We start from the raw sequence: 20,204 nt of genomic DNA, 5'->3' as shown, positions 1-20,204 counted from the left end.
CTGGGAACATCTTGGGATTCTAGGCTTGGGTCTATGGGTCTCCGTCACGGGTTCTTAGGTAGAATATTAAGTAGCATTTTTCTCTGTGATGTGATGAGAGCTTCTGTATTGAAGGGGGTGTTAACTTATTAGCACTTTTACTGAGAGAGCTTTTATGGTTTGGCATAAGGGGCTAGAAGGTAATACATGGCAGAAATGATATTCTGCGTAAGACACTTCGTCACCAGAGAAGTTTGGTTGTGGTCCTTCCCTAGAAATTGATCTGAATTGGGCTTTCGTATAAAAACAGATAATACTTTAGCAGGTATCATAGGCAATTCCTGGTATATACATGAATCTGAAGGAAAACGCAACCTCCCAGTTACTTCTTCCTCGAGGGACGAGCGTTCTTCTCTCGTCTTTTCTGCTTCAGCTTGCGCGCAATCCGGATATCGTCCGTATTCTTCAGCTCGCTCTTGCCACGGGGTGCTGCGCCGCCAACCTTGGACATGGCCCGCTCCTTGGCCAGTTCAGCCTTCTTCTTCATCTTCTCGTAATCACCACGGAGAGGATCAGCCCTCTTAGGTGCCTGCTCCTTGCGATGCCTGAACCGCTTGCCTGAGATGGCTGCGTTGAGACCAGCAGCGAGGTTAGGAGCCTCGGCCTCACCCACCCGAGGCAAGCGGCCGAGACGATTACCTCTCTTCCACGCGTCGAACCGTCCACTCCGGAAGCTGGCTGCAATCTTCGCCCCGCTCTCGCCCCGGACGAGGTGCGTGCCCTTGGAGCCGTCTTCGTCATTCTGTCGTGCCACGTACTTCTTGTGTCGCTTGTCCCAGCGCATCAGTGTACGAGCCTCGCCGAACCCGCGGCCTCCATCGTCGCCCGCCAGATCCATGGTCGCACTGCGTGAGGCCTGGGCGAAGTTGGAGTTGGTGCCGGAATGCACACCGTAAGCTCGGTCCTCCGCCAGGGAGTTGTTATGGGGAGTATAGGACATGAAGTATTCAGGATTCTGGAAAGAGGCCGCGCTGGCTTTCTTTGCCTTATTTTCCTTTGATTGTGAATATGACGAGAAGGTGACTTCCAGCTCTGAATCGGATGCCATCGACATGTCATCTGCCACGCCCGTGGGAACGTCGTCATCCTCGTTCTGGTTCTCTTCGGCCTCGTTGGCTGCCTTTTCGCCGTCGGAAGCATCTTCGAGCAACTCGGACTTTTCATTCGCTTGGGCACGCTTCTTCTTGGACTCTAGAGTGGTACGGACTCTCTTGATCGTATCGAGAGCGTCGACATTCTCATGTTTGCCCGTGCGCCGGTTGTTGACCTCGAAGATTGTCTCTGGCGGCCGGTAACCACCGATACGGGCGAGCATCTTCTCTCGCTCGGCCTCTAAACTGCTGGTTTCATCTTGGAAGAGTGGATGTATACTTGTCCAGTTGTCGGAAGAAACCACCTGTTTCGATCGCTTCGCACTCTCAAGAGATGCCGAGTTGCGGGTTCGCATATAGAGCTTCTCACCTTTAGCAGCAACCGTGCGTTGGGCTGCAAGGTCGGCATTATCGTCCAGGACCTTAGTCACCCACTCACAGCTTTGAGAGAGCCCATCCCTGGGTAGACTACCTGTGACAACATCTTCGGCGAAGTTCACTTGATCACCAAATTCGCGACCAACAACAAGTCTTCTTCCAAGGAATAGTTGCAAATCAAGTAAATAAGGAGCGTCTGCATCGCGGACTAGACTGTAACTCCAACCCTTGCGTCCTGCACGAGCAGTCCGACCGACACGGTGAATAAAAATCTTTGGCTGGGAGGGAAAATCGTAGTTGATGACATTCGCAAGGATAGGAATATCAATACCTCTAGCTGCAACGTCGGTGACAACGAGAATATTGGTCATGCCCGTTCTAAAGTTTTGAACCTGAATCTTTCGAGCGGTTTGATCTAACGAACCGTAGACGTAGGACACAGCGAATCCCGCCTCGCAGAGTAAAGAGTAAAGATAATCGACATGGTGTTTCGTCGCAGCAAAAACGATTGTCGAATGCTTGGTCGGAGACTCTTTCGTATTGACAGCCTTCTCCATTTCCGCTCTCTTCCTCTTCTTGTTCTTCCAGTTCTTGGCGCTCGCATCCTCTTCTTTCCTTTGTTGCGCAACCTCAGTCGGCCCGGTCGGCATCTTGATGACATCTTGGAGGATGTAAAGCAAAGCTCCTTCCTTTTCCGAGGATTTCACGGAGAAGAACGCATTTTGAAGATCGGGCGAGATCTTGCTCTCGGTATCCAGACGGACTAATGTAGGTTCCTGCAGGCCGGCGCGGGCAAACTCGACAAGGGACTTCGGAAGGGTGGCAGAGAACAGGAGAGTCTGTCGATTTGCAGGAAGACCATGCAAAATCTCAGTTAGTTGCGCGGCGAAACCCATCTCAAACAGGCGATCGGCTTCATCGAAAACGACATAACGGATACTGAACAAGTCCAGGTTCATTTCCACCTTCAGATGCAGGAATCGACCGGGTGTCGCAATAATAATATCTGGATTGCCGGCCATCATCGTGAATTGCTCCTCCAGGCTGTCTCCACCAACAAGAAGAACAGACTTCAGGTCAGTACCTTTGCCCAACTCCTTGACGACTTTCAATGTCTGCAGTGCCAATTCTCTCGAAGGGGACAAGATCAGGCCGCGCGCCCCAACCTTGGTGCTATGACTCTTCAACTTCTCGATCATGGGGATGACGAAAGCGGCCGTCTTTCCTGAACCAGTCCGAGCCATACCAACCACATCCTGGTCGTCCATAATAACCGGAATAGTCTTGCGCTGAATGGGAGTCGGTACTGAGAAGCCTTTCCGAGCGATTGCCTTTAACAGATTGCCACTCAAGCCCATGGCTTGGAAACCACCACCCTTCTTCACCGTACGACCCTTGAGATTCGAAGCCTTGCGGTTGGCAGAGGTTTGCTGCTCGGCGATAAAAGCCTCATCACCGTCGTCGTCTTCATTCACGTCACCCAGGAAGTCGAGCGCCTGTGAGGGAACCTTCTTTGGGGGCTGCCGCTTGGACTTGGCCGAGGGCTGTTCGTTGTCGGAGTCGCTGTCATTCTGGAAGAGGGCGCCTGTGATGTCGAACTCATTTTCGGACATCGCTGGGGATGCCGCGCGGTGAGGCATCTTGAGATTCTGTTGCGCAGGTGGCCCAGGTCGCTCCTAATCAGAATACGGGGAAAAAAAGTTGTTTGAGATCGCCCAAGGGCGGGCGAAGATATTTTGAAGCTCGGAACCGCTCAGGCTTCGACTTTCATCAAAATTGTAAGATGTAAGATGAAACAGAAAACCCTTTCGTCCAACTATATCTTGCAAGGGTGAAATCGAAACCCAGAATATCTCTCGTCTCCTTCCGACCAGAACAAACCTAGTCCTGTCGTGATTATTCTACTTTTTTTCGTTTTAGCGGTGGAGAAAATCCCAAGGCGGTGAGCCAACAAACTCTGTTCCAGTTTTACTGCAATCCATGCTCGCTGCAAACAGGACAAACACAGTCCGCCCCGCGACGCGTCCAACACGTCCCGAAGAGGTAAAATGACAGCCCTCTCAGAGAAATGATGTGAGCTCTTAACTTCTCGCGGTGATAATTGATAGCTTTCCCGTGGTGGGTATTCAGAGCGGATTTTCGAGAACCAGTACAAAATGGGTGAGTAGAGCATCTGCTTCTCTCTTTACTGTGAAATTTTCTTGTTCTCATGGCTTTACTGACTCCTGTGCCAGACGGGGGTTACAATTATGGCAGCAACTCTTACGGAGGTGGAGGCAGCGGTGGCGGTGGCTTCATGCCTGGAGAAATGAACAGTCCAGCTGGCGGAAAGGTATTTTGTTCTCTGTTCTCCGTTAGCATTTCCCGAGTTAGAGCTTCAATGAGCTATGCCTCCCCGCTTGTATCAAACAAGGCAGCGATCTCAGACCACACTCATCGCTTGATGAAAGAAGCCTCACTGACATGTACAAACCCAGGGCGATAACAACAACGCCACACTTCGTCCGATCACAGTCAAACAAGCCCTCGATGCCTCACAACCATACCCCGAAGCCGCCTTCCTGATTGACGGAGCGGACGCGGCCAGCGTCTGCTTCATTGGTCAAGTCCGCAACATCAGCTCACAGAGCACAAACGTTACATACAAGATCGATGATGGCACAGGGGAGATCGAAGTGAAGCAATGGATAGATACACAGACCACCGACACGATGGAGACGGACGATGGGAAGGGAACCGGCACGGGGAAGAACCAAGTCGAGCTGAACGGCTACGCAAAGGTATTTGGAAAGATCAAGTCCTTCGGGAATAAGCGATACGTGGGAGCGCACTGTGTACGGCCGACGACGAACCTCAACGAGGTGCACTGCCATCTTCTCGAGGCCGCTGCGATCCATTTGTTCTTTACGCGTGGTCCCCCTGGTGGTGGAGCCGCTGGCGGCGCTTCTGGTGCTGGGGCCGGCGCGGATGCCGCGATGGGTGGTGCAAACGACTACGGTGCTGGCAACAGTAACCTCCCTGCTATGAGCCCTGCCGCTCGGAGAGTCTATAACCTCTTGAAGACTGAGCCTCAGAGCAACGAGGGTTTACACGCTCAGTTGATTGCCGCCAAATTGAATCTGCCCATGCCGGATGTAGCGCGGGCTGGGGAAGAGTTACTTACTGCTGGTGTTATTTTCTCGACTGTTGATGAGCAGACTTGGGCGATTCTGGAGTACTAGGATGATTGTGTAATGCATATACCGCTAATGTGACATTTACGAGTATGTGGCGGGAAATAAAAGGTGTTGAGGCCTGGTTCTTCTCAATTTTATACTATATACCTAGTCTAGATTCTTCTTGACGAGACATCAGTCTTAAACCTTTGTCCTCCCCTATGAAGCCTCCGGCCGAATACCCGTTAAATCTTCAACGTCCATTTACACATTCCCAATTTTGATAAGGGCGAGGCAGCATATCATATGCATCATCAATCATGTAGTATCAACTACTCAAGGACATTTATGACATCGCGTTTCTCCGAAGGGCGTCAGTCACAGCCCTATTCCAATCTGCCCGCGTGAGGAAGATGGCCTCGATGATCGAGACCAGACAAAGCGCAATAGCGACACCGGACCAGAGACCAAACAGTCCCCAATTCAGTCCGAAAGTTGTGCCAAAACTGATCGGCATCGCAATGGCATAGTATGAGAATAGCTGGACGTAACCTCCGATCTCTTGCCTTCCGATACCGCGCAAGATACCATTGCAGTTAGCCGCCAGCGCGTCAAAAAGCTGAAACGCTGCACAGAGAGGTAGAACTCCAGCTACGAGCCGGATTACTTCCTCATCTGAAGTGAACAGAAGGGGAATATAATGGCGCAGCGACGAGAGAAAGATCATGTTCAACAGACCGACGATGACCGCACCTCCCATGGTCACCTTTGCAGAAGTTTTCGCGGCATCCACAAGTGTTGCACCGATGAGATTTGCGACGCGAGTACTGCCGGAGATCGACAGAGGGAATGGGATTTGGAACGTAATGCTCGAGATTGTGGACAAGACCGACTGGGCAGCGAGGGGAGTCGTGCCAAGCCATGACGATGCCAGTGTTAAGACTTCAAAAGCAAGGCATTCGGCCTCCACCATGACCAGTCCGGGAAGTGCAAGCTGGATCATCGGACCCCAGTTCCGGAAAGCACGCTTTGTCAAACCACACCAGCATTCTGAACCCGCAACGAAGTAGACGTACAGGAACAGGAAGAACGGCATTAGCCAATCGGTAATGGCGACCGAGATCGGTGCACCAACGAAGCCCAAACCAACTTTCTAGTTACGAGTCAGTCAAGTCCGACCATACTATGCAAGAAACTGACTGGAGCGGTCATACCCAGACGAGGAACCAATTCATGAATGCATTAAAAGGGGCACAAATCAACAGAACGTAGAGAGATGCCGAGAACAATCCCTGTGCCTGCATGTACCGCTTCCCGCTCTCAAAGCAGGCGTACCCAGGCGCGCCCAGAGCAACCACCTTCAGGTACAAACCTGCCAACTTGGCGACCTCTTTCTCTGGAACAATTCTCATAAGAATTATGTCGGCGAAAAACCAAATAATTGCAATAGGAATAGTGATAGTCCAAAGGAAGAAGACCATCTTCTGCATTTGCAGACCAACAAGCTTCCTCTTTCCAGATCCGTATGCCTGCGAACAAAGCGTGTCTAAGCTGGTTGCTAAACCTTGGTAGACTACATGGCACAATTAGAATGATAAGATTAACGTAGAATGGAGGAAATGGACGAACCTGCGTAGCCGGTGATATTTGCAGTCATACTTGCCAAGCTAACAGCACCGAGCTCCTTCTTGCCCAGATGACCCAGGGTGAATATACTCGCTACCGTCAGGGAATACTGAAGCAGAAAGGTGACAGTAAGCGGAGCCGCGTATTTGCTTATTACCAGAGCTTCTCGCTTCCATGTTGTATGTATCAGACCAGCAACCACTGCTTCCTCCCACTTTTGATCAATCGCTTCAGCATCTCTCACGCTATACTCAGGGCCACCGTTCCCCGCTCCAAGCAGAGAGGTAGCTTCTGTCGGTACAGCAGCGGCTTCCGGCCTCTCCGGCCTCTCCAGTCCACTGCCAGACTCCAGTGAATCTACAGGCTGGGGAGACTTTGATCTGAGACTGCGGGACAGAAGGCCGCTAAATCTGCGCCGTCGTCCGTTGTGCTCATGTGTTCTGATATCATCCGAAATGACATGATTATCAGTCAAAAGACGTCTTTCCTCTTCGATTGCCTGGTCGCGTTCCCTCCACGAAAGACATTCTGGCTCTCCTCGGTGCGGAACAACTGTGCTATGCGATACAGTGGTGAAAAAGCTGGGGCGTTGATAAGAGCCAACTAAAGAATGGGGCCCTGTGCCGGGCTGACTATTGATCGCACGTACTGTCGACACCTCCGAGTAGTCATCGTCTTCGGTGGTGGTTATTGAGCCTTCATTATCCGCATAATTTTCAATATCTCGAGCAATTGCCGTTTCCGCCAGAGGGGAACTTGACATGCGACGACCGTAAAATGTTTGTTCGTCTGCGTTGAGCGAGCGACTGCCTTGAGTGCGAACCATGATGACAATTATTTAGAGGCAGAGATTTAAGCTGTCAATTACCGAGTCTATCCGAAGGATGCTGAAGATACGCAGCCGCTGTCATCCACCCGGTCCCAGTTCTCAAAATGAAGCTTCCTCAGCCTTCCATTGAAATACAGGGAACAAAGCACAGTGATTGGGAGCAAACCGAACGGCGTTGGGGGAGTTAGATTATTAGCAGACTTCGTCTCGATGACCGCCCGCGGCGATAAAGATCAGGAATAAAGTTGCGAGGACCAGATATTGAAAGGGCCCCACTGCCTTTTTGACGCCATCCAAGTGCCCCAGTCATGACTCATCTTGTAGCAATTGACTTTTGAATCAACAAATTATTAGTGGCCTATTTTCTAATACACAGACACGCTTCAAGGTCAACTGTTCGTCAGATGTCAAGAGTCCATGCTTAGTATTCTTGCGTTATTGCTCGGACAGTGAACCCCGCAAACGTTCAATATAGATTCCACTCGGAATCATCCCGTCCAAACATAACGATGACCGCAAGCCATAAGCTCTCGATTATTGAGTGGTTGATCAGCACCCAACAAAAGTCCATATAGAGTCCCATACTTGCTGTCGACTTTAGAGATCGATAGGCAAATCAAACTGAATAGGACGGCGGCAGAGCTCAATCAATTGCAGGGTGTGAGTTGACACATGACATCAGTCTCAAAGTGGATTAGCAGATGAATATCACGTGCTCCTGTCATCGGATGGGTCAATAACGGGACTCAAGTGTCAATTGATTCTACTTCACTGTGAAATTATCGTGGCTACCTGCTCGCCATGAATTTCATAGCTGCCCCTGGATGAGCTACACCTTTTGGAGGTTCTCTTGCGAGAATTTAATTTATACTCGATATGCCTGAAAGCATGGCAGACCAGGAACCATCCTCTCTACGGCCGCGATACAATCCGATAATTAATGTGACCAACTCGAACCCAGTGCTAGTAGAGGAGTAAGTAAATCCCTACGTATGCGGCCCCGTTATCCTACTCGGAGACAGGCAGGTTCGAGCCCGCCGTACACGCTCTCTGTCTTCTTCGATCGCCTTGATAGCATCCCTTGGCCAGAGTTTGCCCAACTAACGCAAGGCTCCAGACACCTCCAGGACAAAAAGCACCTCTTCCTCAGCCGCCCTCTCTTCGGAGCTCTCTTATTCGAGAACGTCGCCTCCGATGCTCGAGATCACTGCGCAAATGAACGGACATTCCTCTCCTGGCTCCGGCTATCCATGTACCTCGCCGTTGTCTCGATAGCGATCATCATTTCGTTCCACTTCCGCTCTCAACCAACGGGTCTTGAACGCCGACTGGCCCTTCCGCTGGGAGTTATCTTCTGGGTTCTGAGTCTGACTTGTCTTGTGAACGGGTTCGGGAACTATATCCAGACGGTGGTGAAATATAGTCGCAAGGTGGCCCTGGTGCAGAGTGGGTGGAGAACGCAGCTGACTTTTACTGTGGTTGGAGTGGTGATTTTCGCCTGCTGTATCTTGTTTATTGTCACAGGAGCGGAGAGTCGACGTTAGCTGCGGTCAGCATTTTTTGGGTGGGAGGTGCATGATTCGATGCTAGTCAATGGTAGCTTTTATGCCCCGCAAGGCGAATTAATGGTTGCCCATGAACAGCAAATTAATGACACTGTCGGGTTCTGTAAATTCAAAAGAACATCGATTGGCTCCTTATTGAGGAATCATGTTATAAAGTGGCTGGCTCATGCCATGGTATGGTATCATGCTATTCTCCAAACAGAATGTTGAAAGTGCCAGATAGTGCTGGCTATAAACAAAAGAAATCCTTTACCGTGCGCTCTCGTTGTGCAGACCTCTCACATGCGGCGAATCTCCGTCTCCCCCTTGTACTTGTCCAGGCCCGCGGTGCCGAGGTGACTCCACCACTCGAACAGCATCGAATTGCAAATCAACTTGAACCAGGGCGTGAATTTGAGGCCTGGTTGGTTGAACATTTGCTTCAATTCCTCGGCGCTGACATATTTCGTATCGCGGGCTTCGTTAGGGTTCACGTTCAGATCGACATCTGCTTGAATAAAGAGGATATAGTCGACTTGAATGTGTCAGCAACGACTGCAAAAGCAAATTCAGAAGCCACAAGGTATCAGGTACATACTCTCATGCTCGCCCCATTTTCCATCACTGGGCGCCTTGTAGTGAATCCTCGTGAAAAACTCAAACTTTTCCAGAGGAACTTGCTCCGCCTTGATTCCAAGCTCCTGGTCCAGTTTTCGCTGCGCGGCACGCTTCACACCCTGCACGGCAGCCTCCAGCTCGGCACCGGTCTCGCCGGGAATACCCAATGGGTGAGAGCAGCAGGTGTTTGTCCACATGTCCGGGAAGGTGATCTTCTCGGAAGCGCGTTGTTGCAGTAGCAGGCGGTTGTTGGAGTCGAAAAGGAAAACTGAAAATGCACGGTGAAGCAGACCCCGGTCGATGTTGGTCATGAGATGGCCTATCCATCCCACTGGTAAGTAGACAGTTTTTGGGAAACACCCAAAAGATAAACAAGGAATTGAGACACTCACAAGCCTTCTTGCTTGCACTGCCGATGGGCTTATCGTCGTCATCTAGAACAATGCATACTTCGTCCATCAAACGGACCTGTTCCTCATCGTAGCCAGCGAGCTCTTCGCTGTCTTTGGCGGTGTCCGTTGTCGAGGGGAAAACCTCACGAGCCAGCGATGTATCAACTTCGGGGAAGAGAGTGGCGACATTCTCCGCCGTGATTCTTTGGGGAGCAGTGGTTGTTGCAGTGGCTGTCATCTTGATATGTGTCTCTGGATGATGTACTTAATTTGATAGTTTGCCTGAAGATCGAGAGGCTTCAGAGAGTTCTGAAAAAGCGTCTGAGGATTTTACGGTTTTGTACCCGGCTACTCATAGGGAAAACCCCGCCCATGATTCTAAAGCGGTAAGGCGAACAAGGGCAGAATTCACTGATCCACCACCAAATCAGCTGTGATTATCATTGTTTACTCCCCGCACCTCAACGCAAGGTTCCCATGGTTAATGACTGACTCAGCTTATTATCAAAATTTATCACAGTGCATCTACCTGCTATGTAGGAGTCTGTCATTGAGCAAGCATTTGATGAGATTCCTACATCCTCCCTAATGGCAACTCTTTTTAGGATTGCTAACTATCATCCCCTGTCCTCATCACATGCGATACACCGTCGCCTGTCCTCGAAAGAGTTAATAATAAGCCCAAGACAACCTGGATAATCACCACCTGTTGCAGACTCCCATGTGACGAACAGCTTCCTCACCCGGGCAAACAGGAATCCTCTCATACCATGCCTGCTATGGAATCCTATAGAATCCCTCTCTGATGGCCACCCTGATCAGGTGACATGGATAGAGTCAATACTTGAATGAGGCAAAGTTTGGAGTGCTAAGGCCCATACTAACCAATGAAGAAATAGCGGAGGTGCGTGCACATCTCCAGCTATCAAGTAGTCATAGCCTGTTAAACCCACATGTCTTCAAATATTAATCTGCACGAACTACAGATACATTCCATCAATTGATAGTGTGATCACTACGCTTGGTGATGAATGATTGTCGTGACTCATTCCTAGCAGGACCTAGCTGCCTGTTGGAGCAGCAGGGGCTCGATCAAGCGATCCCAATGCTCTCAGCTCGTCGTCGGTAAAATACGCCGTAATTAGTAATGTCTTGGGTTACACTGCCTCAGACGGTAGGGACGGAGAGATAACGGAGAGATACAGTAATGGTCCTCACCTGACTGTAACTTATGCAACGATTTACTGCGAGTACAAGTTACGGAGTATTGAGTTCAGCATCAGAAGATGAGTTCGCACTCTTACTGATGGATTATCGGCTAAATGTGGTCTGTTTAGTATTCACATGCAGTGGTCTGACAAAGTCATAGTCTAGGTGACAACTGATACTCTACGTTCCTTACTTCTGATTCCAGCTTAGCAGCAGATCATTGTCAATGTCAGAAAATGCTGAGTAGTACGGAGTAGTGTACTGACTACGGAGCAAGTACGGAGGTACCTTACTATCTAGTGCAGTGAGCCCCGGCTCCGAATCTCCCGTCCTCCGATGGCAAGTAAGGAAAGATCCGACTTCAGAGTACTTCAGTGAACTTTCCGTTACACCACTGCCAATGGAGGAGTGTCTGATGCAATTATGCTTGACCAGGCACAAGATAAGTTGATTGCTGTATCGAAGGAGATGAACTCCAGCATATTCAGCCTATCCACACTTTGCCGATTCCGTTGTCTTGACATAATGATCGGCTAATTCGTTGCTTCGGCGAACATTTTATATGAGTCTAGACCATCGGCCAGAATCACGTCAATCTCGACATGACGATGGACGTGATTTGAGGTTGGAAGTTCGGAGTTCCGAGTAGATCAGTAGACTAATCAGCGCTATTAATGAGCCAAGACTGGTATTTACTCCTTTCAGCAACAAGGAGATGATATTTAGCTTGCTGGGCACATGGGGAGCAGTTTGTTTGTTGCACCTGAGCCCTCTATCGAGATTCCAAATCCCAGAGTGGAGCCAGTCCCCTGTCGGTCAAAGCCGAAGAGTTTCAAGGCGTCGGGGATCAAGTTTAGTTTTTCCGGTCATCCACAATATCTCGTATTCTCTCGATTTTAAAGTGGAACTACCTATCTTCGTAGCACGAACGTCCTGGCCTTTATGTCATGTTAACTAGCTCTAAGGCTGCCAGCTGGTCCGAACTCGGAAGTCAAGACGGTTTCATGAGTTGCAGTGAATCATTGCTCTCACGCGAGGATTCAACTAAGCAGATGCTGTTGTACTCCTCCTGTGTTGACCCGACTGCTACCATCCCTACTAGCTAGAGATGGTTGTCTAGACAGCCTTTTGGCTGAGTGGTTTGTTATATGACAGATGCTGTATCTAAACTGATGCTAAAGATCAAGAATATGCTTCCTACGAATCATCACGCTCAGCATGACCTCGCAGTGGTCAACGCCAGGTCCCTATCCTTACATGTTATGCTATGCCGGTTATTGACAGCCTAAAGGACTGCTTTGCCCTTTGCCATTGAGATTCATGCAACCAAAGAAACAAAATCAATCAGTATGGAGAGAAATGAACGCCGGCAAATCTTCGGTTTGCCTTCTGCTGCCGCTCGCGTAAGTAAAAATGCTACAGAAAACAGCCTCCCATAAATGCTCAAATGCTCCGGGGTATTTGTTATTCTATTGAGAATGTATGCAGTGTCGATCGTGAAGCTTTGCAGTAGTCTTGCAAACGAAGACGTTAAGAAGTCGTGTGTAGGCCACGGGCAATATGCGGTCAACGCAAATTGCGTGGCCAAGGTCGTTGTCTCTTCAGGGATGCCCTGTCGAGCTCAAAATCACCAATTGTTTGGCATGTGCCGATCAAAAATTATTTGCTGGGTTGGGAATGTATGTCTGGCGAGCCAGAGGAAATGAGTTGGCCAGGGGAACCGGTAGGTTCCTTGCCTTTCTTGGGACTGGATCGTCGAGACTTTTGCCGGCAGCCATATGCCTTATGTCTGTTGAAAAGCGCCCGCGTTAGAACAGGGATGGGCTAAGGATGGGGCACAAGGTGCGAACTTGCCTTGTCAAAGTATCTTGCCTGCTGAAACGTCGGTCACATTGGTCACAACCGAACTTTCGCAGTCCATGATGAATCTTTTTGTTTTCGCGTGGATTAGCACTAGACATAGCGAGCAGGCCCACTCGACTTACACTATCCACGTGTCTCTTTAAGTCAGTCCTTCTTCCGAAAGTCTTTCCACAAGCTTCGCAGGGGTAGAGTTTTCTGCAGCTGGGATCGTGTCTCTTCATATGTTCCCGGCAATTTGAGCGTCGAGTGAAGCGGGTGCCACACACGGTACACACGAGGCCGCTAGCAGAGGGCATTTTGCATGAGTCAATATGATTTGATGTCATCGTGCCTGCCCGAGAGGTGAACTGGGGAGTCTGGGGTATTGTTGCCGTCTGACTGTGGCCCACGGGGCCTTCTGATATAGGATCAGGCTTAAGGGCGGTGTCGCCCTCCTCTTTTCCAAGGGATGCCGTGACTGCAAATGTGTCGTTCACCATCAGTTGAGGTATTGTTGTGGACGTCGACACTCCAGACGCATCACTCGGTTCAGAGTAGAGAAGTGGATCCGGGCAATCGTCATATTCCTGCTTTACATGGCACCATCCCTCGAAAGAAGTGGTGTTGTCCGAACAAGGCGTACCCGGCCACCTATGGGACGGCTGATTGCATGTTGTATCCTGATTTCCCACATCCAAGGTCGAACAGTAACTCGGTGATGCGCTTAGGGTTTGGGGACTATAAAGGCTGTGGGGAGAGGTGGACACATCATGGTGAACAGGGAAGGACTCGTAGCACGCCCCAGTGGTAAGATTCTCAATCTCCAGACAAGGCTCGAATATGCACGGCATCAATTGATCAGGCCAGTCGGTCGTCGGTTGAGACAGTGTTTCTGGAGCAGAGCAGAGTTCCATCTGACTGAACTGAGCCTCCATACCAACGTAAGTGATTCCAAGACCAGTAGGTGGCTGTGAACTGCTGGGACAGTTTGCATGCGCGAAGACCTCAGTCGCGTAACCGTGAGTTGTCTCTATCATCATCGAGTTGTCATCAGATGAAGAGGTAACATAGGCTGGCGCGGACGAGAAGGATTCGGAGGTCCAATTCATGACCAGAAGTTGTGCTGTCACAATCGCAAGGATAAATGTTGTCTGGAGATGTGAATCACTTGTTCTTTTTCAAACTCCGGGTAAATTGAGTCGGATCTGTTTGCAACCTCACAGTCGAGACCTCGGACGGATGGAAAAAGATATTAATATCAAAGAAACAAGACGAAAGCATGCAAATTATATAAGGCAATGTTTTGACTCAACAGCAATGCTGTTGCACAGTAAGAATTGCGGCGAACATGTGTAGCGGCTGAGAAGACGACAGAAGATTCAGCCATATGACGCTCACCTGTGTACATTTCCCGCCGCATCGGCGCAGTAGACCCAAGGAAAGCAATTACCTTGACGCCTGAGTGGGCAAGGCAGACTTGGAAGGGGAGAGAAGAGAGGATGCGGTGGAGGAGGGAGAGAGACTGTGAAGGGGGTTGTGGGAAAGTTAGCTGGGCAGGGCTGGGCTGGACTGATCATTGCAGGCCATGTCTGCAACATTCAGATAGGCGCATTGATGGAGACTTGTGCACAATGACTTAGCGCCAGAAATGTGTGACCAGCCCGAGTTTTCAAGTTATTAATTTTGATCCATGTTCCTGGGGATTTGAGGGGGCGACGCTTGGTGTGGTCGAAGAAAAAAGGGTGGAGAAACAGGCAGCCCACTGGGGCCTGTTGTCCGGTACTGTGCTTCGACAGGGTCTGAAAAGGAATAATTCCAATGAAAACAGGTAATAATAGAAAAAACAATAGAAAGAGGGGGGCAGAGAAATGGATTGGTGATGAGAGAGGGAAAATACCTATCTTAGCAGCCCACAGGACCGGGGGTTGCATAAGAGTGAAGGAAGACCAGTTGGTAGGATGGATGGGTAGAATAATGATAAGTGCTTCAGCGTTCTCTCTTCACGTTCTGCGACTGGAATAACCGCGTCTTCCTAGTTTCTGGGGGGTGAGTGACTGCCATTGCCACCTTGTTTCCCCCCGATCATCGCCGCCTGGTCACTCATTTCGTCTTATCCTGCTGTGAGACGAGCATCAAAGAGGTTTAGTTGCGACCCGACAGTCTGGTACCTTGCTTGGCAAATGAGCAGTGCGTGTCGCCGGGTGTGATTGGCACAGCTGCTGAATCTCAAAAATCAAGAGTTGGGAACAGACTTGAAGAAAGCCAGAGCGTGAAGAAACAAGGGAGTCCTGCAGGATGTGATGTTGGGAGACTGAAAGGCGGTTGGTGATGGTTGCAAAGTTGATGCAGAAGACGTTGTCGATGAGCAGAGAGGAAGACGAAGACGAAGAAGCAGGACTGGCACCTGGTCGAGCCGCTCCCCTCTCTTAATCCCAGGAACAGGGGAAAGAGGGGCATTGCCTACAAAGTACGTTTACTACTAATAGTGTCTCTTCACAACCAGACTGCCAAGTAAATGTTCCAATTACCAAAAGTGACTCTATACATTATCTATACTAGAAGATAACTGTTGGTTTGAGGATGATGGCGCTCGGACTACCTCAAGGCAAATAACTTAGTCTTTGATTAATTCTCCAGGGGCCAATACTCCTCATCTCGTGTAGTGAGGATAGATATACTTGCAATGCCAAGGGAGATCATGAAAATCTTCAAAGCCCGGGAATGACTCAGGCATACCTTTTAGGGTTAAGAAAGGAATTTCAACAAAGGTGTGATAAGAATAGACTAAGGGGCAGACGGTAATAGCCGACAGTTATCTACAAAGTATTCCGTAATTTCACACCTATTTGTTTTCTATCCACAGACATTATCTGCATATACTAAGGCATCTAAGCAATAATAACGACATCCAAAGCCTGTCCACATCTTGAACCATGGTTAGTAGTCAGACTTGTCGCTGGCCGGTGCTTGCGCTAGTCTTTTAGACTATGGCCGCAGCCATCCAGTCAGTGCGTGTGTCTATCACTTTAGGTCGTGGTCTGTTCAAATGGAAGTCTGAAACTAGTGGGAGTAACTAGCCTCAGAATATCTAGCATGCTCTTATTTTCTGCTCTAAGTACTGTTCCATGGTCTCACAGTCGATTTCGTTGGTGGAAAGCTACTGTAGCTGCCACGCGCTCCACTTGGGTGCGCAACCGTTCCAGCTCGTCGATCATATCCGCCAAGTCATTACGCCCGGCCTCACCTGAGGATAGTCCACCCACTCCGCGGGCCTCCGCATGCTGAGCCGCGTTATTCGATCCCTTGGATTTCCCACAACCCAGCTGCGACGTATCGACTGTGGAAGCATGGAGCGGAGCGTGGTGCGTGGAGTAAGGGAAGTTAGCCTGTATGGAAGCGGTAAGCTGTCCAGTCGCTCGAGTAGGGGGAAAATGATTGTGTCGTTGCGAAACAAGGCGGCGGCTAGACTCAAAAGCCCAGATCAAGGCAACAAAAGGAAGGTGGGTTGCCCGGAGAAGAACGATGCGAACTCGACGGATATGCCCGGCGGACAAAAACAGCCTTAGGGGCCGAATGCAGAGAAGTGGAATGAGGTTCTGTGCCGTTTAGCATTTGTATAAAATCTAATATGAGTAACCAAGCCAAAATCGGTAGGCTAATGGCCAAGTGGTGCTCATTGGGTATAGGTTAGCCACGATAGGACTTACCAAAGGTGGCATAAAATAAGTTAGTCTCCTAGAGTTGCTACTTTCTAGGACGTAAATGGATAACCTATTGGCAACACATTAGGGACTGTTGGAGATCGAATCAGTAGGCGCGACAGGGGTGTTACGAACTGGAAAAGATACTCTTCCCGTGCATGAGCCATGACCTATATGCAGGTTGATTTAGCAATCTGCACATGAGATTTCGAAGGAAGCCGAAATAAACGCACCCCTTCTAGACTCATACTCATCAAGCTAACCAGAGAGGAGATCAATAACAAATTTGTCATTGACACGAACAAGAGCCTGTTGAGTGTGGACATTAGTCATCTCCGTTTTGTGCTTTTCGCCATCCTGTCTTCTCGCTCCACTTTCGAAGTTCCTTCAGAAAGCTTCGTGTACATCCAATTGTCAGGCGGCTCGTTTGAGGGGTGACTGGTGGCGGGCGTCTATCTGCGCCAACCACACACCACACCCCCAGCAACGGGAAAAGAAACAAAATCTTAACTGGAAATTGAATACAAAAAGCAAATAAACCAATCAAAAGGAAAGGAAGAAATAGAAAAGAAAGACGGGATTCATAGCCACTTCAACGTTGAACGTGACTAAAACTGTATGCGGTTCATATTTCAAATGGTTCGTGTGGCGCAGTAGGAGAGGTATATCATACTCACATCAAACCGTAGCCAAAAATCGGGGAAATCTAAGAAATTAGCGCCTTAGCTATCTTAACACGAGAGCCTATCGATTCTGCCAAACTCGTCGCATCTTGTCACATCGTCGATGGCAGCCACTTAGAGCAACAGACTTACATCATATGCGATGTCCTAATAGCCAATCGGTCAAGCCACCGTCAGTCAAGAATGCTCTTCTACCACAGAATAACCGGAAAGAAGCGTACAAATCCTAAGACACTCGATCTGCCTCGCATTGTCAGTCAAAAGAGCGGTCGGAAATAGGAAATCTTCACCGACATACCCAAAGAATACTTTCACAAGAATCCATGACATTTGCCGCAGAGACAGTCGGTCACGGGCAAGCATAGTGAATGTTGTCAGGAACCCTGTCAAGAAGTTCAGCTCGCACGAGGCATAACTCGACATGACCTGAGCCCTTCAGATACTCACCAATGTACAAAATGACGACCACAGGAAGGAATCTGAAAAAGGCTTTGGTCTAGAACATATCAATCAGCCTTACACCGATCGGCGTATCCGAGATATTGAGACGGTACCATCTCTTTCAAAACAGGTATCTATGCGCAGCAGCTTGTCAGTATTTGTTCCAGTAGGTGGTTTCCCAGCATGAAGAAGGTAGTCCGACGTACCAAGCTGCCAAAATACGGGTTCAAGCTCACTAGTGAGCAAATCCTGTGAATTGCTCGTGTTAGTCAACGTCGTGAGCCGAAGCGTCAAATCAATCGTCGTGGTAGTTGAAGCCTTGCCTTGGAACCAAAAACAAAGCCTCCAATGACAGTATGTCGAATGATAAGTCCGTGATATAATCGCTCTCTTTGACCAGTCCAACGATACCTGCGAGCCCAGATCAGTAAGGAGAGCGGAACAGCGATGCATACTTGTTGCCTTCGCCGAAGAGCTACCGGCCCAAGTATTGTACCAGGGGCGAATGACTCACGCGCAATAACAAAGGCAAGCCCAATGGCAATGATACCCATGTTCCAGAGGCTCCAAAAATCCATCTGGTAGAAGAGCATCCCCGCGTCGACGATGCCGCTCAGTTCATCATAAGCAAAGGCAGCTATCCAGACATACATCAACGTCTCGAAAATGCCTATGCCGGTTGATTTTCTCTCAACAAGGACTGCGTAGTATAGGAACAAGAAAGAAACAAAAAAAGCGGCCTCAAACGCTTTTCGATACATTGGAACTCTTAATCTTGAGTATGGATCCGCAGTCCTGTAGCGTGGATCGCGAAAATATTAGTGAAAAGTAAATGCCTGGAAGACTATGTCTTACCTTTTGTTAAAAAACCGAGGCTTCTTCTTAGAATGTACACTTAATGAGTCCCAAAAAACAATCTCCCCGTTCCAGATATCGTCTATCACCCTTTGAACAGCCTTCTGGCTGAGAAATTTTTTAGCATGGGCGATTGCTGCGATTTCCAGAGCGTTGAGACCAAAAAAGGGCGAGAAGGGATGAAGTTCAGGTTCTTCATAATACCAGCCCCGAGATCCTCGATTGTCCTCAGCGCAAGAGTCACCTCGGTGGCTTTTGCCGACAAAGAATCGGTAGAGGGACGAGGAAGAGCTCAACAATAGCGGAGTCCTTTCACCTCCTGTCTCGTTGCCTCCATCTTCATGAGAGATTGACCCAAGTCCAGATGCGCCTTGCTCGGCCTGTGAGATTGTTGCAGAGTCTCGTCTGGGAGAGGGAAGCTCCTCGAGCAGTACATCTATCATCTCTCGTCGTGTGAGGTGACAAAGAAACTGCCAGGCGATGTATTCACACGCATAGCCCCGGCTTTCATTCAACCCCCAATCGGAGTCGTTGTCTTCGTTGTTTAACTGCCATTTCAAGATCCTGATACGAGCCGTTCTCAGGAGTCGGTCTTTTGCAGGATAAATTCGGTTCTCAACTTACATCAAAGCAGATATAATCCAAGGATTGTGTGAATTCTCGGCCAGAGAGCCTATGAGGAGTCGGAGCTTGTGTCCATAGGCAGAAGATCTCAGCTGCTCAAATGTACATGCAACATCAGGTACAGCTACATTGAGGTAACTGGTGATATGCCAAGTTAGACCCGCCGGTACAGGTTGGGCAAATGCATGCTAAACTTACTTCCCTAATTTCCGAATCACCTCGGCAAGACTCTCGTTGTCATCGATAATAGGAATCTCTGGATATTCACCGTTAGCCGGTAAGACAGGTGTTGCCGGCGCATCCATCCTGGTGGACGCTGGTTGGAAGTAATCGTTCAGTCTCCTTCGCAAATATTTCTTCGAGACTTGCGACCACCAGCTACTTTGCCCTCCACGAAATGATCGCGCGCCGATCGAAGTGTCCTACAATAACCACGAATGACGTTATGTCGCCGACGATCGGTAGGTCCGTCGTTTGATTGTGTCGGTGAGAGAAATTCAGTTCAAGCCCTTGATACTGTCACTGGCCTTCTTATAGCCTACACCAGGTGAAGTATAATGCGGGGCTCATGTACCCTGACCCATAATTCAGGAGCCGAATTGCAGAAATTCATTCAAGTCGTTCATATTTTGTTGAAACGCAGGAAAAATCAGGGAGAAGGACGGCCCAGCTGTCTCGCTGACGAAACTGTTTGATTGGACGCCAAAGACTAGTTGGTGCAAATCTACTCCGTACTTTAGTTAACTTGCAGTGCTAGCTTGATGTTAGACCAGTTGAGGATCTTAAAATGGTTAACCTTCGAAAGGGCTCGTCAACTTCAAGATACGAAGGAAGATGTAATTGGTGGTAAACTCTAAGAATATCGTTCGGCGGCGCAAGAACGAATCTGCAAGATCTACTTCTGGAGAGGTAAGGTGGATTCTCGGAAATTAGTGATCTATCCAAAGGAAAACAAGCAATAAATGGGAAGACTTGGCCAGTGATATGGCACAAATGGGCGTTGTAAGCAGTAGCTACACCGCCTGAATGTCATGTGACCCCGTCATCGCCGTCACCCGCGACTGATGTCAAGACATGATGGTAGAGGGGGCATCTGTTCAGAGAGTTTGCGTACAGATCGTTTCAATCTCAGTATCAATATCAATATCAACTCTATCAACATTGTAGGCTTGTGTCT

At 49.2% G+C, this 20,204-nt stretch overlaps 7 protein-coding genes across 7 annotated transcripts; 2 read left to right on the top strand and 5 right to left on the bottom strand.

Moving 5' to 3' along the window:
- Positions 1-361: 361 nt before the first annotated feature.
- Positions 362-3,148, bottom strand: Aud_004307 (ATP-dependent RNA helicase DBP10; the record flags this gene model as incomplete). The annotated part of the gene is made up of 1 exon (XM_043289247.1): positions 362-3,148. The coding sequence occupies one exon, from the start codon at positions 3,146-3,148 to the stop codon at positions 362-364; it is 2,787 nt and encodes a 928-aa protein (XP_043145182.1).
- Positions 3,149-3,664: 516 nt separating this feature from the next.
- On the top strand, positions 3,665-4,729 carry Aud_004306 (putative replication factor-a protein; the record flags this gene model as incomplete). Its single annotated transcript, XM_043289246.1, has 3 exons — positions 3,665-3,668; positions 3,743-3,840; positions 3,986-4,729. The coding sequence occupies 3 exons, from the start codon at positions 3,665-3,667 to the stop codon at positions 4,727-4,729; spliced, it is 846 nt and encodes a 281-aa protein (XP_043145181.1).
- A 280-nt stretch (positions 4,730-5,009) lies between these two features.
- Aud_004305 (MATE family efflux transporter) lies at positions 5,010-7,115 on the bottom strand (the record flags this gene model as incomplete). The annotated part of the gene is made up of 3 exons (XM_043289245.1): positions 5,010-5,816; positions 5,878-6,236; positions 6,293-7,115. 3 exons carry the CDS (start codon positions 7,113-7,115, stop codon positions 5,010-5,012), a joined length of 1,989 nt encoding a protein of 662 aa, XP_043145180.1.
- Positions 7,116-7,994: 879 nt separating this feature from the next.
- Aud_004304 (DUF202 domain-containing protein) lies at positions 7,995-8,662 on the top strand (the record flags this gene model as incomplete). The annotated part of the gene is made up of 2 exons (XM_043289244.1): positions 7,995-8,092; positions 8,236-8,662. The coding sequence occupies 2 exons, from the start codon at positions 7,995-7,997 to the stop codon at positions 8,660-8,662; spliced, it is 525 nt and encodes a 174-aa protein (XP_043145179.1).
- A 299-nt stretch (positions 8,663-8,961) lies between these two features.
- idi1 (isopentenyl-diphosphate delta-isomerase IDI1) lies at positions 8,962-9,910 on the bottom strand (the record flags this gene model as incomplete). Its single annotated transcript, XM_043289243.1, has 3 exons — positions 8,962-9,197; positions 9,261-9,599; positions 9,673-9,910. The coding sequence occupies 3 exons, from the start codon at positions 9,908-9,910 to the stop codon at positions 8,962-8,964; spliced, it is 813 nt and encodes a 270-aa protein (XP_043145178.1).
- A 2,630-nt stretch (positions 9,911-12,540) lies between these two features.
- Positions 12,541-13,832, bottom strand: Aud_004302 (putative C2H2 finger domain protein (Ezf); the record flags this gene model as incomplete). Its single annotated transcript, XM_043289242.1, has 2 exons — positions 12,541-12,642; positions 12,867-13,832. The coding sequence occupies 2 exons, from the start codon at positions 13,830-13,832 to the stop codon at positions 12,541-12,543; spliced, it is 1,068 nt and encodes a 355-aa protein (XP_043145177.1).
- Positions 13,833-15,854: 2,022 nt separating this feature from the next.
- On the bottom strand, positions 15,855-19,332 carry Aud_004301 (uncharacterized protein; the record flags this gene model as incomplete). Its single annotated transcript, XM_043289241.1, has 16 exons — positions 15,855-16,319; positions 16,431-16,494; positions 16,560-16,594; positions 16,658-16,733; positions 17,102-17,130; positions 17,240-17,254; positions 17,329-17,347; positions 17,406-17,490; positions 17,555-17,603; positions 17,662-17,682; positions 17,755-17,797; positions 17,872-17,959; positions 18,063-18,343; positions 18,404-18,967; positions 19,028-19,165; positions 19,226-19,332. 16 exons carry the CDS (start codon positions 19,330-19,332, stop codon positions 15,855-15,857), a joined length of 2,079 nt encoding a protein of 692 aa, XP_043145176.1.
- Positions 19,333-20,204: the final 872 nt, after the last annotated feature.

This window comes from Aspergillus udagawae (assembly GCF_001078395.1).
Source record: "Aspergillus udagawae IFM 46973 DNA, scaffold_3, whole genome shotgun sequence".
Taxonomy (NCBI): domain Eukaryota; kingdom Fungi; phylum Ascomycota; class Eurotiomycetes; order Eurotiales; family Aspergillaceae; genus Aspergillus; species Aspergillus udagawae.
The sequence above is the reverse complement of the archived record's forward strand: the minus strand, read 5'-3'. Positions and strand labels throughout refer to the sequence as shown.